The sequence below is a fragment of the Adiantum capillus-veneris genome, chromosome 18 (assembly GCF_014529385.1).
Source record: "Adiantum capillus-veneris isolate H3 chromosome 18, ASM1452938v2, whole genome shotgun sequence".
NCBI lineage: Eukaryota > Viridiplantae > Streptophyta > Polypodiopsida > Polypodiales > Pteridaceae > Adiantum > Adiantum capillus-veneris.
Genome location: NC_140948.1, coordinates 143,939,696 through 143,962,674, shown reverse-complemented (window position 1 = coordinate 143,962,674; position 22,979 = coordinate 143,939,696). Strand labels below are relative to the sequence as shown.

General features: G+C 41.3%; 2 protein-coding genes across 2 annotated transcripts; both read right to left on the bottom strand.

The window, feature by feature from the left end:
* Window positions 1-4,862: 4,862 nt before the first annotated feature.
* On the bottom strand, window positions 4,863-7,980 carry LOC147436565 (uncharacterized). Its single transcript, XM_086489437.1, has 2 exons — window positions 6,947-7,980; window positions 4,863-6,198 (listed from the first exon to the last, which is right to left on the bottom strand). The coding sequence occupies exons 1-2, from the start codon at window positions 7,964-7,966 to the stop codon at window positions 5,890-5,892; spliced, it is 1,329 nt and encodes a 442-aa protein (XP_086345563.1). The 5' UTR covers window positions 7,967-7,980; the 3' UTR covers window positions 4,863-5,889.
* Window positions 7,957-9,172, bottom strand: LOC147436564 (uncharacterized). Its single transcript, XM_086489436.1, has one exon. The coding sequence runs from the start codon at window positions 9,155-9,157 to the stop codon at window positions 7,976-7,978; it is 1,182 nt and encodes a 393-aa protein (XP_086345562.1). The 5' UTR covers window positions 9,158-9,172; the 3' UTR covers window positions 7,957-7,975.
* Window positions 9,173-22,979: the final 13,807 nt, after the last annotated feature.

Below are 22,979 nucleotides of genomic sequence, written 5' to 3'. Positions count from 1 at the left end.
CCTAAGGACTATCTACTCGAACCTACAGAGGCCGCTACACCAAAGAACCCAACAAGCCTCAACATAGTGTCAGTGATTTTGTCTCCAACAACATAGGAGAATGAGAGCAAGGTTGTACCATGGCCTTAGGGCCATAGGGTGGCCTAGGTGTCACTATGGAGCCTCTATCATGGAACCGTATGGCCGTTGGCCCAAAGAATGTCCTCTATCTTAATAGGAACCCTATGGAATTAGGGCCTGTGCGGTGGGCATCCTTCTCTTTATAATGCAGTTTTGTTCCACAAATACTACATGCCCCTAATGACTTTTTAACAGTTTGCATGAAGAGAAAGTTCTTAAAATTGAAAGTTGAATGGTTTTATGAAAGGGAAATTAGAATGATGGATTGAAAGTTGCTTTTGGTGGAAGACAAATGAGGGACAGGGAGAGAAATTTTGATTGCCTATATTTTTCACTTTTGTTAGGCGTGCATGTGTGTGTGTTTAAAGTGTGCATATTGCGTAGATGGTAAGAGAGAGAGAGAGAGAGAGAGAGAAGAGAGAGAGAGAGAGAGAGAGAGAGAGAGAGAGATCATTATCCATTGCCGATTACAAAATATGTTCTTGAGCGAGTATCGGGAAAAAAAGCTTACACTTTCTTGGACGGTTTTTCTAGGTACAATCAAGTTTCGATCGACCAGAAAGATCAACGTAAGATAGCATTATTCACAGAATGGGGAGTATTCTTTTATCGATTCATGCCCTGAGTCATGCCATTTGGCCTAAAAAAGGCTCCTATTACCTTTTAGAGATTAATGAGTCACACATTCAAGGAGTGCCTTAGGATATTTCCACCATTTCTGTTCCTTCCACCTTGACCTCCTCTAGCTCCATTCACTCCATGACTGCGATGAGCTTGTGGTCCTTGTCTACCCTTCAAGGAAAGAAGCCTAATAACCCAAGGGTCTTCAAGTATCTACATATGAAAACCCTCACATATGCATATGTCACTATTAATTACCACAATATGCATACATACACCAAATAACACCTACAACACTCTTATGCAGTATGTACACTATCTATATGCTTAAATCTGGTGTTTGCACTCCAAAAATCAGAAATCCCTTCTCTTGAGTTATATAACGTACTGGAACAGCACCGGGGGGTGTTTATTGAGTACCTAGGACTGGCCTGGCTTTGTCGATTAAACTTGGGCTAAGTTGAGCAAATACTCCTTGAGTTGGGGCTCCTCTAAGATATCTCTGACGACTGTAGCACTCATTAGTCTCATGATTGTCCCGTCTTCAACAAGGGTTGCACCATTTCAAAGGGATTGCATTTTGCTCTCAACAAGGGTAGGAATTGTGGGAAGGCCCTACTAGGGTTGATTTGCATGCTTAGACACGACCTACGATATATGTGACCACTTCATGTACTGATTCCTTTTGAGATTTTCTCCTTCGTGTCAAATATTGTGCATGCATGCACACACACGTGCTAATGTGGTGAGAGAATCAGATGGAAAGTTACATTTGATGTCCCCAAAGAAGACCTCGTTATCAATTCATACCCTATAACATAAGGCTTCAAAGTGAAGGAGAGATTATACACCTATATTAATTTTAGGAATGTCATGTATGAGAAACTCTTTTGGAATCTAGAAAGCCTACAGTCCCAAAGAAGACCACGATGTCCCTTTCACTTCATCCCCTATAACATAAGGCTTCAAAGTGATGGAAACCTCAATTAGTTCCATAAATATCTTGTGTGAGAAAGCATTGAGTGTACATTTGATTTTCTTAAAAATTCCAAAAGTGTACACTTGTTAAGAGCTCATTTTTGCTTGCATACCATGGTATGATGTTAAGTGTGAAGAAGCAATCAAGTTAAAAACTTAAGTGTGGAGAAGTAACCAAGTTAAAACTAAAAGAGTAAATTTATGAATTGTGGATAGATTAGAGTGTCATTCATGGTAATGGCATGCTTGGAGAGGTTAGTATAGAGCTTGAGAGAGAAAGACAATTGCACAATATAGTAGATGCAAAATAGATAGGTTATTACACACCATAGAGATTACAAAGAGTTTCTTATATGCTAGCTTTTCATATGCACCTTGCTTGTTGTACATGCTACACACACACACAAGTTACTTTCTTACAACTCTTGCCTTTATAAAGGCACACACATGCTTTACATGACTACTAGACAAGGGGAATTTTCTATGGGTGTGAGGTGCAACAAAATTCACAACCACAACAATCATACACACTAATCTTTGTACCCCGAAAGCTTTCCACATCAGCACCACTAGTAATTTCTTTGCCCTACAAATGCTTACATGAATGAATTTTAGAAGCAAAATAGAAAAATATTGAATCATCCAGGCAACTATGAATTTCTTCATATGAGCTCAAGGGCTAGTATAGTAGAAAGAGAAAGGAAGAAATATGCAAGTGGTTAGTTGCTATTTTTACCACACGTTGAAGGTGCTAAGAGAAAATACTTGAAGCAACTCCCATTGTATGAAACAGTAATTGATGTCCCCTGGGAGCTACACTTCATGTGAAAAGGTGCACAAACATAACCCAAGAACTTTCCAAATGTGAGTGCCTATTCGCACCATGTACACCATACTTTGGAGGAGCTAAGAGGACTCTTTGAAGGTGCTAATGGGAGGAATATTTTGGCTTCTAGATGGACAAGGTAAGCACTATCTTTGCTTGAGAACTTTTGCTATGATACTTCCCTTGTGTGTGTATGTGTGTTGTGGTTACCTTGTCGATATCATTGCATGAGGGTCAACTCTACTTAGCATTTCATTTCACAAATAAATTCCATGTTGCAACAATCTCATACATCTAAAATTTCAATCTCGACATCCTTTTGTGTGTTTGGAATCTCAATTTGTTTTGCAAATTTGTCAGAACTTGCACAAGCTAGAAGAGAACCTTCTTGAGGAGCCTCGTCTGTGAAGTTGAACACTACACAGGAATGCAAGGGAAAGGGGCACTCTTTTCCCACAAGGGAAAATGCCCAAAACTTCTTGTGAGAGATTCTTTTGGAGCAAACCATGCATTGACTAATACACCCATTCATTGACCCTTACACATGTACCCCCTTGTGCTACTTGTGAGCGTGTGGTATGCAGAGCCTCGTCTATAGAAGCTCATGATGTTGAACACTATACGAAAACATAGAAAAAGGGGGGCCCACATCCCAAAACTTCTCGTGCATAGATTGAGTGCTACACATGTACTCCCTTGTGCTACAACATACGTTTTCTGAGAGTTTGAAACCATTGAATGTTATGTCGGCAACGAACTCTCGAACTGGAAAATGCCCTAGAACATGGGCACAAATCATGCAGATCACATGACCACGCATCACATCAAAAACAGTTGTGGATTTCACACCCTTTTGCAATATATCACATGACCTCAATTTAATGACATACCAATGGGCAAATCCAAGTTCCAACAATAGGCGATCAGCCTCTACATTTGCTTAAACTGGAAGACATTTGGGTAAAGGTAATGAAATGCAAGCACTCGGTTTCAAATGATGCATAGCTTTTTCTTCATCCCTCCACTCCTTATCTTGCATGCCATGATAGCCCATGCTGCTGCCTTGAACTCGCTATGACAAGACTTTCTTACTTTCAAGGTCTCTTCTCTTGTGAACCTATAACTTTTAATCCCAATTGCATTGTGACTCTTCGATTAGCCTGTAATATTCCGAGCTTTCCTTGTTATGGTCATCCTTATCCCACACACTATGACTCAAATATGAGGATACTACCATAGTTTGCAACTCTATACCATTTCAGCTGTAAAGCAACCTCACACAACTTAATACGCTCAAGATTGCAAAAATTTCACATTAGAAACAATAATCTATTGCATAGTAGCTCACATCTTAAAGACATCAATCACTTTCACAGCTAGATAGGATGCGAGGTGTGACATAAACACACCATCATATGGACAGAAGAAACATGATACTCAATTGTCAACAGTCTCAATTAAAGCAACACATTTAATTACATTTTATGGTGGAACCAGGTAGTCTAAATGTATGTGTATGCATGCAAGTATGACTTACGATTCTTGTTCCTAAAGAAAGGCAGCAATTATTTCCAAACACAAAACCTGGGTAGACCGAGCACAACAAAGATAAGACACGGTGTAGTACAACATGATCATCATGCTATACTTAGAACCAGTAACCAGTTTGTGAACTAGCAAGCGGCATTCACCAAATCCTCAAATCACCCCTAACCTCTTAACTTGACCCAAATCCTGACCACAACATATTTCACATAGATACCCCCCCCCCCCCCCCCCCCCCCCCCCCGGCGAAAAAAAAAGCCATAATGAAAGCACACTGAAACAGTGAGTCAGAACGCTGACGTGAAAAGAGGGGAAGCATGTGATATGTTCAGATAAATTTCAAGCATAAGTCTGATGAACATACATGTGAAAAAAGCCTTCATTTCCTTGTAGCAATGATGGACATATATACTATCATAAGGCCAAAGACAAAATTGAACAAGCAAGCAAAAACAAGTGCAAAAGATGCCCCAGCAACAACAACAACAACAACAGTCATAAGAGCTTCAAGATAAAAACACACAACATGGGAGAAAGGAACAACTTACCAAAGTCTAGAATGCTAAATCAAATGGGAAAAAATTGGAACTACATTACTCGACCAAAAACATATGAGAAGCTATTGCCCCAAAATGTGTTGGGAAGGCGGCTAGGGAGGATGAAGCCGGTGGGGTGCCATGGCGAGGATAAGAGCAATAGAACGAGAGCGAGAGAGAAGAGGAGAGAGATAGTAAACACGGCATAATAAAAAGCACGCTTGTGTATCTTTTCTTTGTAAAAAACCTTACATATAGAGGAAATTTTCCATGCACACTCAGTTTTTAACTAAGGTTGCTTGCATGCTTCAAAAGGGAGTTTCCCATGTGCTGTGCCGACAAGGGCTTGGACCCAACAATCCTCCGAACTAGACAGGCCACTCTCATGATACCTCGAGTTTTTCGTGTACTCGTCGACCGTGAGTTTTAGGTTCTCTCACAACCAAGGATTTCTGGTGTATCCATAACCTGGTGCTATGATAGTAAACCCCCCTTTGAACAGATAGGGTGTAGGTCAAAAAATTAGCTACCAATAAGTGGAGTTTTTGGTTCACTGCCAAACCTTGGGATTAAGGTGTACCCAGTAACCTCATGAGAAGCAGAACAGAAAAGGGTTGAGAACAAATATGTTGTGGGAGGTCTTACCACTTATGTATTTGTGGTAGTGTCTAACCCGTACAAGTTTTTATCATGGTAGTAACTAACAACAGGTAAAGTAAAAGAGGCTTTGAATGAAAAAGTGCATAATCATTCTGACAACAGACAAAAGATGACAAATCCGTGACAAACTGATACTAGTGAACATCATTCTTGGATATTCCTTCAACAAATTCAAGTAGAAACTGACATCTATTTTCCAGGCAGCTTCCACAATGCTCGATTCATTTGCACATTGTGAATCCACTCCATCCCAACCACAACTTGATTGTACTGGCCAGCCACCAGCACGCATACGCAACCTATCGAAATAGTGCTCCACCATAGCTTCGACCATCAAAAGTGTATCAATTGATTCTTCCGAAACATTTTCTTCATACTCTTCGGCAAACCCCGATACCCAAATGTCCGATACACGTAAGTCACACAAACCGAAAGTAGGGGAGATTTTCTTTCTTTGCTTGGATTCTGTTGGCATGATTGCATTGCAAAACAACTCATCTATAAAATCAACCGCAGATTTTGGCATGCTACACACGGATGAGGCCGAGCGTGAATAGGCTCTTGCTTAAGTTAGTTAGCTTATTCACAGCCAGCAGCGCTTGATCATAGCCTTTCTGCAGCTTTGTGAACGTGTTGAGATGCTCGCAAAGTCTCCACGCTGCACTGCACTATGGATGACACTGCGTCTAAATGGCCTAAGGCTTTGCAGATGCCGACTTCATGACATGCGCCTTCAACCACCTCTGCAACGCGTTTAGAGATGCCCGCAGGCAAGTGCTTGGCACTGTCTATTTCCTGCTGCGTTTCGATATGCGATGACTTGCCTGTCCGCCTGCAACTCGACGCCTGCAACACTTCAACGACGCCTCTTGAGATGCACGCAGAAGTACCTGCCTGCGCCTGCGCTCTTGCCTGGGCTATGGCAACGTTTCAAGATGCACGATCACCTTGCCTTGCCAACGCTAAGAGCTCCTCCTTGCTTTGGCGGCCCGCCTGGGCTCTGATACCAGATGTTGGGAAGGCGGCTAGGGAGGATGAAGCCGGTGGGGTGCCATGGCGAGCAGAAGGGCAAAAGAACAAGAGCAAGAGAGAAGAGGAGAGAGATAGTCAACACGGCACAGCACGCTTGTGTATATTTTCTTTGTAAAAAACCTTACATAAATAGGAAATTTTCCATGCACACTCAGCTTTTAACTAAGGTTGCATGCATGCTTCAAAAGGGAGTTTCCCACAGGCTGACTGACAAGGGCATGAACCCAACAAAATGCACCCTCGATATTACATTTTCTCGTGTCTGCTAACAAGGATAAAACACAGACTCTTTTTTGCTCTTAAGCTGGTTTTGTGTGCAAGTGCAAGCTATGTGTTGCGTATGGGGAGAAGATTTCATTTTGTAACTGTATGTGTGGTAAGCCCAAAAACGACCAATTCCAAAACAACAAAATCCTACATCCTGCATATAGCATGAGAGAAAGAGAGCAAAATAAAGAGACAAGACATCACGCATTTGTCTCTCTTACATGGCATCAGCCTCTCCCATTTGCACATCCTCGAGTCGTCTTCGTGGTGTCCTACTGCTAGTCCTGCTCCATTTCATTGGGATCTGTGGCTCATCATCCACAGTCATGTCCTCTAGAAAAGACTTAGAGGCTAATCCTACAGGAATCATGTCCTTCAAGATATCCCGCTCTTCTTGAGAAGCATGCTTGAATACATCTTCACAAGTCCTTGAAAGGAGCTTCAGTTTTTCAAGCACCTTCAAGTTTTGCATCTTCTGAGACTTGAGGTGCTCAAAGCAATCAATGCCATAGACTACCACAGTTTCATGATTAACTTGAATCTTGGACTCCCCTCTGTGTCCAATTTGGAGAAACAATTGTACTGGTGCACTGAGCCTGTCATCATCTTGAAGCTCCTCTATCTCTCTTTGCATGGGGTTGTCATTTCTCTGATTCTTTACCTGTATTGTAACAGCAACCCCTTGCGTTGGCTGGTTCTCCAGCTCCGTCATTACAGTAGCCTGCATAGGACGACTTCGAGCAGAAGCCCCGAGGGTAAAATGACAAGGGAGGGCTAAGTCGAGGATAGTCTCGTTCCTCTGTGCAGTAAGTGCAGTACAGCTAGCAAAGGCTGCTTCTGCCAATTGCTTGAAGATTTCAACAGATATTGGGGAGAAAGAGTTGAAAAACAGATAATATCCCTCCAAGTTACAACAATTCTCATTCAACTTGTCCACATTACTCTTCCCAACCATGGTCTTCAAGAAGGTGGCCAAGGTCACAGGTTGTATGTAGTTTCCCTCCTGTGTGCACTCATGCATAGCTAGCAGGATGATAATCCTAGCCACCACCTCCCCCCTGACACCTTCAAGCACCAACCCATCTTCGAAAACCTCGATCATCTTGGTCAGGAAATCACCCAGGAATGCATCATTGTGCGCGTGGAGCAGCTTAGCAGCAGCAGCAGCAAGAACCGGCTCCGCAGCTGCTGCTGTGTACACTCTTCTCCTATCCTTTGAGATATTCACAATGGTTCTCATGTGCTTCGCCACAAGTTGCTGCGGTAGGCTCCCCCACGCAACGACTTGGACTCCCACAAGAGAGGCAAAAACTGCTACTGCTATGTCCCGAGTCACCCAACCTGCTTCCGTGGTATCAATGTTCCTGCCCAGCAACTTCATCTTGGCCAATTAGATGGTCGCTTCCAGCTTGTTAGTTTCTTCCACTGAATCATAGTATGCAGCCCAGAGTGGCCTCCCATATCGTATCACATCTTTTGCAGCCGTGCTTATTTCAGCCTCACTGCCGCTATCAGTTGCAGGTGTAGCAAAAATGTCACTCTTCCCGATCAAATATAAGGGATGGTACACATGATAAGGGTTAGCCAGTCTCACACGCGCACTTGCATCATCTTCTGCTGCTGCTGCTTGGTCTGCAACCTTCCTGTCAGTGCCAAGCACAACGGTGAAAAAGCTCTTACCCTGTGGAATACTTCTAAGGGACCTCCTGAATGTGACAATATTATCACCCAATTCCCCAGCCTCATCTATGCACAAAAGAAGCTTCACTTTGCACTGATCTATTTCTTCCTTGAAGCATAGCTCAAACTGTGCTTCCGCTTTGGATCGTTCCAAGTTATCGTATTGTGTGATTGTCGGCAGCTTCTGGTTATACACATTTAGAACTTCTTGCTGGATCCCATCATCTTTTTCCTGTGCCTGAATCCACTGCTCGCATGTCATGTTGCGAGCATGCTTATTGAGGACTGCAATGACGCTAGCAACAAGTGCCACAAAGGTTGCCCCACTGGGTTTCGGGCTCTGCATAATGTCGGCTAGCTTCCCAGTTCGCCTTGGGAACCCAGTCTGCTTCTCTGCCATACATGATAAATAGAATACATAGAATCCCTTGCGCCAGAGTTGGCACATCAGCCGAGACTTGCCCCATCCACTGCTTTGCACCAAAGCAACAAGCGGCGCGTACCACTCATGCTTGTTCCAATTTGATGCATAAGACTCCAGCTGCTTTGCAACAAAGGCAAGCACTGGTTCTGAGACAACATACTCGATCTGCCAGGCGCATGCTGCAGCTTTCATGTCCACATCCCACATGGCCTGATGCACATTCTCACGCACAGCCACGGGCCCAAGCCTGAAAGCTTCAATACGACGAATAGCATCCCCACAGGTTTTGGCCTCGAACAGAATACGAAGGAAAGCATCAGTATCTTTCGATGTTACTGTGTCAATTACGGCATCAACGCAGACACCCCTCTTTCGACATTCCTCTTTCAGATTCACCAGCAGGGACAAGGAATAAGCGCCCAAGGAGAACCCATCAGATTCCTTCCAGCCAGGCAAAAGAGAACCCATCACATTTCTACCAGAGAGTTTCACATTAATTTTTTACAAGCGCTCTTCGTGGATTTAATTTTAAGTTTATCTGTTAAAATTATCAGATATCAACCAATCGGGACTTGAGCTAGTGGTTACGCTCTTCGTGCCCTAAGTAGCATGAGCGGGTGTGTGTGCTCCTCCGCAAAATGCATTTGGGAAATGAAGGATACTGACCCAATCACAAAAAAAATTTAAAATGCATTATATTATATATATAATATAATATATATAAGATACTGACCCAAGTGTTAACCAGGGATGTTTTAACTTATGAATTGAAGGGATCCATAACTTTAAATAAATGCAGTTGTTGATTAGAGTTTGCGAAAAAAATAGCAGCTCTTCTTTAGGAAATCTTCATATGCATGTTGCAGATTTGACCACTAGAGGTATATGAAAATTTCTTATCAAAAGGTTGGAACTTACTTTGCAAATATTACTAAAATTGATGTTTTACTATTCCTTTAGATGCTAGGTAAGTTTTCAATTGCTCCAAAGAGCTAAATCTTGGTCAACTATTATAATATAGGTGTTGTTCTTCTACTACCCTCTTTATCTACTGCTATTGCTAAAACTAGCCTTCTGCTCGCATGGGTTCGGTATGTTTTATAGGTATTGTTAAGAAATAAGAGACACTTGTTGCTAATTAAGTGGCATGATTGGCTCTTTTTGGTGTTTTGCTTACTTATAACTATCACTACCCTAAAAGCAAGATTCTTCAACATTTTTTTATGTTGTATGATGTGATGTCAATATAGCATGGTGAAGAGTGTAGCTTATTACTTGATTTCACACTGCAGATGGGGCTTTCTACTTGGTTACTATAAATCTAGATATGAGAAGAAATGCATTGACAATGTAGTTTGTATTTTACTATCTTGGACTAACTATATGGTGTAAGGGTACCAAATTGTGCCTTTGTTACCATATGATTAGACTGTTACACTTTATAGGTTGATTCTTATAGATAGGCCTACTGTTCCCATGGGAATGGGTTGTTGATTGGTCTACCCTTATGAAGTAATGATTATCTTACTCCCAACTTTTGGTTCCCTTAGATAATTTAAATTCCCTTAGATATTAGGACAATGATATGATAATACACACAATAAAGTAGATGTTTACCAATATCACTACAACAATATAAAGGCATTACTACGTCATCATAAATTTGACTTCTTCGCAGTGGATCTCAAACCATATAACAGTAATTTATTTTGCCTAACAAGATGGTTTAAGTAACAAGATAAGGATTGCCCTTGATATGCATATTTTCATATGTATGTGAAAAATGTAGTGGGCCTAAAAGCATATGATGACCTACTTACATTTGAACATTTAACATTTTGTCCATCCTTGGTAACTACTTACATTTGAACATTTAACATTTTGTCAATCCTTGGTAATTACTGACCTAGTATTTTTTAAGCGGAATCTTACCAAATAAGATAATTGATATTGTAAAAGAATCTCAAATGTTATAGGTACTTCAAGCACAGGTGGGAATCATAACATCTGATGATAGAGGACACTTCTCTTGTTAGAAACTCTCTAAACTACAATATTGCATAACAATTTTGGAAGCTTAGTTTTTTATAGAGTTAATAAACAAGAAAAGTGCACTTGCATTTGCATTTATACAGTATAATCTTGCAAATTTCGAAGAATAGGATTCCCTTGACATGTATGACCAATATATGGACATTGATAACAAGTTCAAAATTAGGACATCATGTGCTCGTATGTGTTTTGTTTTGATGGTGGTAGGTAAGCAATGGTTCCGGTTGAATATTTGGTAGCAATAGCCTGGTGGGGCTATTCTTCAGCACTAGCTTGAAATTGTGCAACTCCTTTTTTTACTTTCCCCCAATTTCTTTTTGATGAAGCCTACTTGTAGCCTATTCGAAACTACATGATGCAAATGGATTGATACTGTGTACTTCACTTTAGTTGATATAAACTATGCCTTTTTTGTCTTTCTTCAAATTCATTGTCTAAACTACCTTACTGTTACCTTAAACCCCATGATAATTTGTCTTCGATAGGGTTAATATTGCAGCACACACACACATACGTATATATGTATTAGAGCCTAAGGTATTGCAATATACATTGTAATGCATTAGGCTCTAAATATATATATGTGCATACAAATAAACATACATACATACGTATATGTATGTATGTATGCCCATATCTATATTAGAGCCTAAGACATTACAATGTGTGTGTGTGTGTGTGTGTGTGTGTGTGTGTGTGTAGGCAATAACACCTAATTACTCGACAAATACAACACATGCTGTTATGGAATTCATATTTTACTATTTATTGCACTGACAGGTGGAAAAGGCTTGAACGAGCTAGGCTATTGCAAAAAAGGATATTATATTTTATGTATTCAAGTGCTCTTTAGGAGCTTTAGCCATTTATGTATTCAAGTGCTCTTTAGGAGCTTTGGCCATTTATGTCTAGCCGGCCAGTTTGTACTCAATTTGACCATTGAAGAAATCTATAAATGAAATACGTGCAAGAGAAAAATGGTCACTCTTGCACGGGGGGGAGATTGCACCCAGTGTCTGTGTTATTCTCCTCTCCTCTCCCTTCTCCCTCGTCGTGCCGACGTAGTACTCCACTCTAGGAGGTGCGTCTGCACGTGCTATCTCGCTCTCTCCCACTCTCTATCTCTCTCTGTTTGCATACGTCGTGGTTATGTGCTATGGGAATCGCCAGGTATGCAGATTTGTCCGTTTATGCTAGATATTGTGCTATCTTGGGTATTTTGCAGGGCAGCCATGTTTTCGTTTGTAGCAGTGGTATCAGAGCTGTGGCTATGCTCTTGGGCTTGCAGCAGTGATGGCTATGGAGATTGTTATGAACAAAGATAAGTCATGCTTCTTAAACTTATTTTTTCTCGCTTAAAATTATATATATGTGATTAGTACAAATCTCCTAAGACAAGCCTGAACATTGTTAACATAGTGTTTAACACTCTTAATAATAATACTAATAATATCGATGTAGCTAGTGTATGTAGTTGATTAAGAGAAACTCTTAGTTTTATTGGGGATGTGTATAGTAGACGAAGAAGAAAAAAAAAATCGATGTTTTAAGATCATAGGCGAATCAAAGACATACAAGAGGAGCTCGAGCACAAATTTAAATCGAAATAGGTGTACACATACATATATACATATATATCTTTCTCGTCTCTTCCCTCAACGTAGGGGGCAAAAATAGGAAACCTTGCAATGGATATTATCAAGAGAATTCATAGCTTCGTCTCAAGGGACCCCCCCCCACACCAAGGTTCAAGAATATATAACGGGAAACATCCCTAAGGAAAATATTAATAATAATAATGAACTTCTTATTTTCAAAAATAAAGGATGCAAGATGGGAGCGAGCCCCGTCTGCACAGCATTATGAGGACGATATGCAGTAGCCGTGGGTTCCGAGCATTGGCGCAGGGCTGTCAGCAGCAGGCCGAAACGGCAACACTCTTGGTAGCTACGGCAACATGCAACCCCCAGATGGTGGCAACCAATAACGACTCATCGCATTCACAACCACTAGAGAATCTGGTTTTCTCTCTCTCCCCACTGTAGTGGGCCGTCAACCTTCCCTCTCCCTGCTTGATCCGCAACCACCCCCCTCCCCCTTTTTCCCGCCAACCACACCCTCTTCCTCTCCCTCTCAATATCTGCAGTTGCGATAACATGCAGCCACACGTTTCGCCAGTCGCAACCGCACTCTCTCCCTCTCCACACTTTGTCCATCACAACTCACACACGCCAACCAAAGTAGTGGTTCTCTGTGGTGACCTCCCGTCGCATGCTTAGCCGCCATGCAGAGTTGCAAAAGGGTGACTCTCTCTCTCTTGGTCGTGTCCTCAGCCGCGGTAAACATTACATTCTCTCTCTGTCTCGGTTGTTGGACACCCGCACCCCACGTTACCCTCTCCCTCCTCAGTTGCTGGATGCCAACACTGGGCTGTGCAAACTGAGGTCTGCACCCTGCTTTGCTCATGGCACCCACAACCACACACCCACAAAGGGCATGTAGGCGGCTAGTTGCCATTTTTTTTCTCTCTCCCTTCTGGTGGCATGCATGTCACCAACCATCCCTTGTGAGGGCATCTCTATTCCTCCCTTTCTTAGCTAACGGCGCCTACCAACAATCAACGCTCTCTCTCTCTCTCTCATGGACGCTGTCTCTTTCTCCCTCTCCCTTTAGTTGGCAGCCACCTCTTGGTGGTATACCACCCACCAACCCACTCTCTCTCTCGCAGTCGTCTCCCCAGTTCCCAGTTGCCAACCAGAAATCCTTCTTTCTGGCTCTCTTCAGTCGTCACCACCATGCATTGGCTGCTAAACATCACTCGCATGTTGATCCTTGACCACACGACCGAAAAGCCTGATGACGCAGCTCTGCTAACAATTTCTTCGAGTGATGTAATGAGCTGGTAATGCTTTTTTACCTTATTTGTAAGGCTTCTTAACTTCAAGTCAGAGGAGATCGACCTACCATGAAGCGTTTCCACTTCAGCGCGCTTCATCATAGATAGCCAAATACAAGTTACATGTTGCCATATATGTGTGGTATATTGGTTTCGAATTGGGATGTGTAAGAAGTTGCTTACAAGATTTGTCATGCTCTCCATGGTGAAAATGGCAGTATACAAGCCACTCTAGCGTTTCCACATCACATACATTCTCTTGAAATACGAGATTATCGGTTACTGTTTTTGTCAGATGAGACTGAATTTATAAACAGAGAGACTTTTCCCATTCGAAATGTACTTTGGAACACCCTCAGTATAAGATTATTCTCCTACAATTTTTATCTTTCTCTGTGGAAGTTGACGCTACACCACGCTTATTCATGGAATCGTATAGAGGTGTATGGCAATTTGGTCTTGGCTCTCAAACTAGATATGCTCTATAACACTAACAAGCTGAGTTCTAAAAATATAAGCTCAATAGCTACACATGCAACCTTCACGAGCTTGGTCACGCCAACCAGATCTCTCTCCCCCCTCAGCCGCCAAAGAAAATGGCGCTCTCTCTTTCTCTGGAATAGCTCCTGTGTGGAAAGCTGGGATGGAGTTGGATCTGATGGCTTTTTTGCACACACAGGTTGTTGCCTCAGTTATGTCTTGCACGTGTTGATCGTAGCCAACCCCCATCTCCACAAAGAGCACCTTGAAGGACTTGCTATGCTCCATATCCTGAGAAAAGCAGGTGACTCGTTGGAAGACCCAATGTCTGGAGGAGAGAGATGCAGGATCCAGAGACAAGGTTGATGGTTGATGCCAGCAGCACTTGATGGCCATGTTTCAAAATATTTCTTTCTCTCTCTCTCTCTCTCTCTCTCTCTCTCTATATATATATATATATATATATATATATATATATATACAGGCAATCAGTGTCCCTGCCGATTTTCTCGAAAATTGTTGTGGCTCTGTAAATCACTCCTGCGTTCTTCTGGGCTCCACAGGAGCTGGCATTCTTGTCCTGCGTGCTACTGTAGGGCTTCATCCTCATGTGGTGGTGATAGTAGTTGTTGTGCATGTATGACTTGAAACCTACTTTCTTACCACTGCCTTCCATCACCTAGCACTTCCTCTGCCGCCTATCATCACTGGAAATGCTATGGGGTGAGAAAACCAAGGTCTCTTTTTCTTGTTACATTATATTTAACTGCTATGCAAGTGCTCTCCGATTCCTTGAGCCCCTAGTGATGATGATGTTCAGAAGTGGGTGTTGTTGCTACCCTGGTTTATTTCTTTTAATCAATTCTTTTAATCAATTTAAAGTGGCACTCATAGGTTTGGCCCGAGCTGACGATTACAGGATCTGCCATCACTAACCTCGAGATGGGGGCATATGTATTCTAAAGGCCAATATATTATGGTGTTACAGTGAATAGTATTAATACTGAAAGGGACAAATTACATTGAATAGTGATTTATGAATGATTAAGTAGGGCGCACTATAAGATATATATTATAGAGTTATTGATTATCATGTACAAATTTGATAGTCATAAAGTATATTACTCACTAGAATAAATAGAGTATAATAACAAAAAAGTATAAGATACTATCATTCGTTAATTATGAATTTATAAACATATTTAACCATCAAATCTCTCTTGTCCCCTTCCCTTTTTGATGATGATCGATATCACTGATCAAACCAAGGTTGGCACTACCTTTGTATTTGATTGACCACAACCTCGCAAGTCCGATAGCTTTTTGACACCCACACACACTCACTTGTCAATTCGAATGCTACACACACACATACACAGTGTCTTGTTCATGCACAAACTGGCATCTCTATTGGATGGATCCTTTTTCTCTTCTTTTACTCAAGCTATTTCGACATTTCCTTCACCCTAATGACAGGGCTACACCTCGTGACGTGGTCTGCATTATCTGACTTTCAAGAAATTATACTCTAGTTTAAGTAATTTGTATAAGCTATAGACTCCCATACTTCCTACCAATGACAAGCGTAATTATGTGGTTTTACTAGGAATTCTCTTTATGCTTCATTTTAAAAAAAAAGAACCTAGATTATCTCACATAATTTTGTCTAACTAGAAATGCGTGTTGTACATGGAGACTTCTACAAAAGAGTAGCTACGATCAAATTAATTCTACGTGTTTTTTATCTATTGTTTGTAGTATAGCCTTTACATGATGACTAAACACTAGTCAACGACCTTTAAACGATAAAATAAAATAAATAAATAAAAATTCTTTTATTAAGCATTTTTGAGACAACAATTTGCCATATCAAGAGGACTGCTTCATTTAGTAGATGTTTGTAAATAATTCGTGTATTGTAATTTTGTCTCTTACATTAATCTAGAAATTCAAATCAAATGTGGTTCATACATTTTTTTCTTGTGACTACTTTATCTATGCTATTAAGTTAAAACTGTAGAAAATTTCTTTTCCACTCAATTCTCTCACATTTGTCTCCGTTGTATACTAATCCCCTTTGTAGTTGTCAAGTTCATGACTAATTATTAACCCCACACTACCACATTTTGGATCTGTTACCTATACTTTGGTCTAAGTTTGCTAGTTATAGTTGTCTCCTACTTGTACCTCTCGCCCCACACACAAACTAGTACATATTTTCAGATGCAGTACATCATCCAGAGTCTAATGGTTTACAGAAAGCACACAGGTGAGTTCTCTTCGCATTTTTAATTTTTGGTTTTGAAAAATCTTCTCGTATACACAAGCAATCATACGTTAATAGGACTCTCTCAAAATTCTATGATTTTCAAAGTCCTACACATATACCATTCCACAAAGAACAACACAGTTACAAAAACTCAACGCACATGCCTTACTTTTCACCTTGATTGCCATCTATTTTTTTAGCAGATAGTATGGCTCTTTTTACTTACCTGCATTCTCTAACATTGTGTCAATACGTGTATTAAATGAAACTGCTATTGCGATCATTTCACATTGCGCTATGCATCTACTTACATGAGCCGAGGTGCTTCCGCCAATGCATAATAATTTGTCAGTACTTTGTTACTCAACCTTATCCAATGTGGTGTGAACGAGGTAGTACATTTTTTATGTTTTTATGTCTGGTCTAGTCCATTGGTCACATGCACACAGATTCGCCAATTTAGGCAGTGTGTAGATACTCATCTTGGTGCAGATCGCCGATTTAAGCAGCACATTGATAAATTACAGATTCATGATTTTTTTTAAACAATGCAGATCCGCCGACTTAGGCAGCATTAGTGCAGATTCGCCGATTTAGGCAACACGTCTTATTGGTGTAGACTCACCGATTTAGGCAACACCAATCACAAAATCATGCTGTAGTGGCAGGCCACCACTGAAACTGGTATGATTTTGTTACCTGGGTACATAATGAAAGTGATTTGGATTTGGACTTATATTGTGGAATCGGAATTGGATTGGGATTTGGTATCTGGTGATTATTTAGTAGCGTTTATGTGATGAGAATTGACATTATGAGATTGATGATGAGAGTGACCAATGATATCCTGATTCATCAGGGTATGACATATACTGCTTATTTGTTAAGTATGGAGCCTGATTTACCCTTGTAATTTTTTGTGGTAAAAGCGCACATTTGTAAGGCCCCCATTATGAGGAGAAGCCATCGTGCGTGAAGGAAAATCACTCACCAGAAACCAAAATTTTCACGAACAAGAATCAGGGGCAACTTTAAAGGCCTCGGGGGTGGAGGCCCCGAGACTTTTTTTTTTGCCGGAATATTCTTTTTCGCCGGAATATTATGGCCGGACGGCAGCCGGAAAGTGGTCGGAAAATAACCGGTCGGTTGGCCGGTGGCTGGTAGTCAATGGCCGATGGCCGGTGGTCGGAAGTCAATGGCCGGTGGCCGATGGTCGGAAGTCAATGGCCGGTGGCCGGTGGCCGAATTCAAAAGCGCACTTGTCTTCTCAAGGGCGGCCACACATGGGCGGATTGGAGGGTCCGATTTGGACTTATTCGCACAAGGGCGGCTACACATGGCTGTCTCTCATAAGAGAGGGCAGCCCTTTTGGCCTATAAAAGGAGGCCATTTCTACACACATTTCATAGTGTGAAGTTGATGCAACAAGGTGAGTGTGAGGTGGTGAGAGTGAAGCAAGGCGGGAGCTCCATTAAGGGTATAATCCCTTTGTAAACTACTTCTTGTTTTGAAGTACTAAAGCCATTGAGTGGCTGCTTTCACGTGGACGTAGCCCACATTGGGTGAACCACGTATATCGTGTGTACTCTCTCTCTCTCTCTACTCTATAATTTCGTGTATATAAATCTGTCTCTCTCCATTAAGTAATCTACTCAATTATCTATTTAGCTACGTCTTATTTTCTTAACATTATTCTAGTGGTATGGGACACTACAATAGGTAGTATGTGGATGACGGCATGCATAACAATTGTGTCTAATTTTATGGATTTTTCTTTTAATATTTGATACAGTTTTCTAATCATTGTTTTTCATAAGTATTGTTTGCAGGTTTTTCTCTTCGCAACTGAGGACGGTTGCTTTCCAACGGAGAGGTATGTTATGGAATTCATATTTTACTATTTATTGCAACTGACAGGTGGAAAAGGCTTGACCGAGCTAAGCTATTGCAAAAAGGATATTATATTTTATGTATTCAAGTGCTCTTTAGGAGCTTTGGCCATTTATGTATGGCCGGCCAGTTTGTACTCAATTTGACCATTGAAGAAATCTATAAATGAAATACGTGCACGAGGAAAATGGTCACTCTTGCACGGGGGGAGATTGCACCCAGTGTCTGTGTTATTCTCCTCTCCTCTCCCTTCTCTCTCGTCGTGCCGGCGTAACACTCCACTCTAGGAGGTGCGTCTGCACGTGCTATCTCGCTCTCTCCCACTCTCTATCTCTCTCTGTTTGCATACGTCGTGGTTATGTGATATGGGAATTGCCAGGTATGTAGATTTGTCCGTTTATGCTAGATATTGTGTTATCTTGGGTATTTTGCAGGGCAGCCATGTTTCCGTCTGTAGCACATGCACTCTAATGTTCATCTACAAAGTGTTCGTCATGCACATACACAAATAATTTTGAAATTTTATAATTATTTATTAATTTTTTAAGTTTTACTTCATGGAACCCTATGGCCGTGGGCCCATAGGATGTCCTCTATCTTAATAGGAACCCTATGGAATTAGGGCTTGTGTGGTGGGCATCCTTCTCTTTATGATGCATGCATGTGTGTGTGTGTGTGTGTGTGTAGCTGTTTTACCTTAGATAATAAGACATAATTGAACTTTTACATTCAAAAGACAGCTGGTTTTAGAAAAACGAAAAGATAAGTACAGAAACAACTCAGTATTAGAATCATTTTTGTACAATGTTTGTAAGAATGAGGTCCCATTCTAGTATACAGATAGTAGATGAACTTCTCGAATAATAAATGCGTGTGCAATTCAGTGTAGGTCAGCTTGCCAAAGTAAAAAAACCTTCCAAGATAAGATAGAGTCCTTACCTGCATCCATCCAAACAAGACAACAGATCTGTTAGCCTTGCATGTGTTTTACAGGTATCAATGGACTATACCAGTTGTTATCCATGTCCGTCTTACAAACTTTTTAAACCTTTACAAGCTTAATCCAAAATTTAAAAGATGTAATCTCAAATTTTTAAGCAGGAAACTTGAGTTTTTAGTACGAGGACTAGTACATTGATTAGAAAGCCATTATACCTTCCAAGTATCTAAATCCATCCTTAAAAAGTCACAGTAACAAGCTTAGTTTATTTAGGTCAGATGTCTATTTATGATTTTTGAATCATCCCACTTCAACCCTTTATCTTCCTGTTATCCAACCAAGTGATAGGGAGCCCATTTAGAGAGCCAAACCATGCATGTTTTTTGGAAAAATACCACCTTAATACTCGAGGCAACAATAAGAACATCCATCTGCCCCAAGTAGTTTGCGATCATAGCCGAACAAAGGATGAAATGATGTGCTAGGGGGTCCCACACCCCCCTTTTTTAACGAGTCTGACAAGACATATTACCAATAGTCCAATGCTATACAAAGTCTGTAGACGACATTATTATGCAGGGGCGACAATATCAAATAATCCCCAAGGGTTTTGGTGCTTGAAAACCAAAAAACAGTCCCCCCCCCCTTTTTTTTAAAACCGCAGTCTGACAAGACGCATTTACCAATAATCCAATGCTATACAAAGTCTGTAGACGACATCATAATGCAGACGCGACAGTATCAAAAAAGTCCCCAAGGCTTTCGGTAAAAAAACCCATAAACCACTGTTCGATTAGAGTCCATGTCATGCTTCGCACAACGGCCATAGAAGGCCAAAGTTTTACTGTAAGATGTCTTAAGAAGAAAACCCGTTTTTTATGGCAGCAGCAGTTTGAGCCTTTGCTAAAAAAACAAACCACCATACCTCAGTAATACTAGGCATTCGATACCCAGAGGAAAGGTTTAAAGCAATGTTTATACCATTACCATGCCAACATCCGACATGAACTATACTTACCTTGCTGTAACGGCCTGAACCAAGTGTTGTTTAATACACAACCTTATCATAAAGCAAAGAACAGTAAGGAAGTATGCATGGGAAAGCAAAAAAAAATTGAGAGACTTGTGTAGTGAGCTCCATATTTCCGTGTAGAAGCACGCATTATAAATTTAAGTTAACCAAATAAAAAAAACCAGAGCGGAGTGAGGGGCAGATATGCGCCCTCACCTCTTTAAATAGGGAAAGGAGGAGGGACTACCAGTCCTGTGTCATGAGCGGGTCACCATGAGTGAGGAGATCGCCATCTGTGAAGCAGGGCCGCCTTCACGCCCAAGTAATGAGAGTTTTTCCTAAACCAGCACCTACACGGCAGTAATAAAGAGCATGCCGGATTTACCCAAGACAAGGGGTATAGTAACTTTTAAAGAGGTGCTACGTCCCATGGTGAAGACCCAACCGAATGTATTTTAGGGAGTGTGTGTCCGAAAGGCCATGCAGTCTTAGTAACATAATACAGCCCGAGGTAAAGATACAATGCAGCACTCAAGTCCTTACAAGGGCCATGCCATATGGTGGAGGTATTAGGCGGTAAAAATATAGTAGAATCCCAAGAGAGTAAACTCGGGTTTGTTTAATAGGTCGATGTATAAAGTGTGTGTGTGTGTGTGTGTGTGGTAATCATCTTGGGCAGAAAACAACCCAACCCTGCTATGTCCTTTAATATGCGTCCCGTCCCATGGTGTGGACTTTTTGCGGTGAGGTAAAAAAATATAAGCTAGAAGTACTATAGTGTGTGTGTGTGTGTGTGTGTGTGTGTGTGTGTGTACCCGCCCTGTCCCAGGCACCAAACACAATGAGTCGCTACTAGGCCCATTGTGAATGGGCCTACTACCTTATTAGAGAAATGAGATTATCTTTTTTAAAGTGTAACCCAGGCAAATCATGCTGAGTTAGATTTTGAAAGACTAAGCAGACAATTTGTTTCCTATCAAAGCCATTGCGGCAATATTTTGTAATAAGCAATTTTATATCTGCCCAGGCAAGGAGAAAGGAGGAAGAGGAGTAGATGATTAAATACAGTAGGCTGATACAAGTACTGATTTTCGCTTTGTGAGGCCTATTACTTTTCCTCATGATGAATTCCAGAGGTGGCAGTTTCAGTAGATCTCTTTTCCACATATATCTAAGGTCGTAACCACCAACAGAAGGAATATAAAGAGAGATATACAGGTTAAGGAAATGTACTGAGGTAAAAAAAAGCCTCGTTGGGTGTTATGAAATTGTGTAAGGAAGTAGGTTCAATCTTTAGATAGTGAGGGTAAATCAGGGCAATTTCATTGATGAATGATTTATTGTTGATGCTTAGCAAGTCATCCATGTATCTGTAAGTATGTGTGAACAATGAGAGTTTATCCTTCCTATACTCCATGGTTTGAAGAAACCATTTGTATTCGAAGAAGGCTAGGTAAACATTACACATAAGTGGAGAGCATGAGAATCACATGGGGATGCCTAGGCATTAGTTGAAGTAGAGACCACCAGAAACTATAGTACAATTATTAAGCAGCCATGAGATGTAGAGACAAAGCTTCTCTTCATTGAAGTGTAAGGAGTGTACGGAGTGAGTCTTTTTAATCCACCTAGGTTTTTTGGACAGAGAGATGTAAAAAAGTTTCTTCTTTCTAGCATTGGAGAAAGCCATTTTAATCACCTCGGCAAGAATAGTCTTAAGGCCAAGACTGTTGTTAACCATTATCTAGAAATTTTCTCATGTAGGAAACGGGAGCCTTTTTCAGTTTTTTTCATACAATGCATAACATATGAGCTTTTGTTCGAGAGGCACCACATACCTAGCTAGGTACGATTGGGGGCAGGGAACCACCGGCCCGGTCGGACGATTGGGGGCAGGGAACCACCGGCCCCCCGACCGGGCCGGCGGTCCCCTGCCCCCAATCGTACCTAGCTAGGTATGCCATGCCTCCCTCACAAAAACTCATGATGTTGAGGTAACTCACAATGTGGGAATTATTGGGAGAATCTGTCCAAAACTTCTTGTGCAATAGTGAGCCAGCTCCACCTTTTTCACATTGTCGCTCAAGGGTTTTTATCATTGTGTTGTCGCTATTGAGGGTATTCTTGATAAACTCTTCAGTCCTTGCTCTGGGGTTCTCATGGGCCCTCATGCCGAACAACATGTGCTGCTAAATTTTTCTCTATCTACGTACCTTGGCACATCGTTGTGCAAAGCATCTAACATCTTTGGCACATTATCCAATACACTTAGAGATGGGATATCTAACTAGAGTCCAAAGTGTTTATGGCTTCTACTAGACACAAACAAACAATCCTCATGGGATTCCACACACATCATCACCATTGTGACCTATGCTCTTGTAAACTTTTGGCTGCAAAACTGTTCACAAAACAATTCACAATTAAGAAACCAATCTTGTTGGAAAAAAGGTACATAACATGATCATAAGAAGATTTAGAAATTTTCTCGTGTAGGAAAACGGAGTCTTTTTCAGTGTTTTTCATACAATGCATAACATCATGAGCTTCTGCTCGAGAGGCACCGCATACTTGGCTAGGTATGATTGGGGGCAAGGGACCGCCAGCCCGGGGGGGCCGGTGGTCCCCTGCCCCCAATCGTACCTAGCTAGGTATGCGGTCCCCGGGCTGGCGGTCCCTTGCCCCCAATCGTACCTAGCCAGGTATGCGGTGCCTCCTTCACAGAAGCTCATGATGTTAAGGTAAGTCACA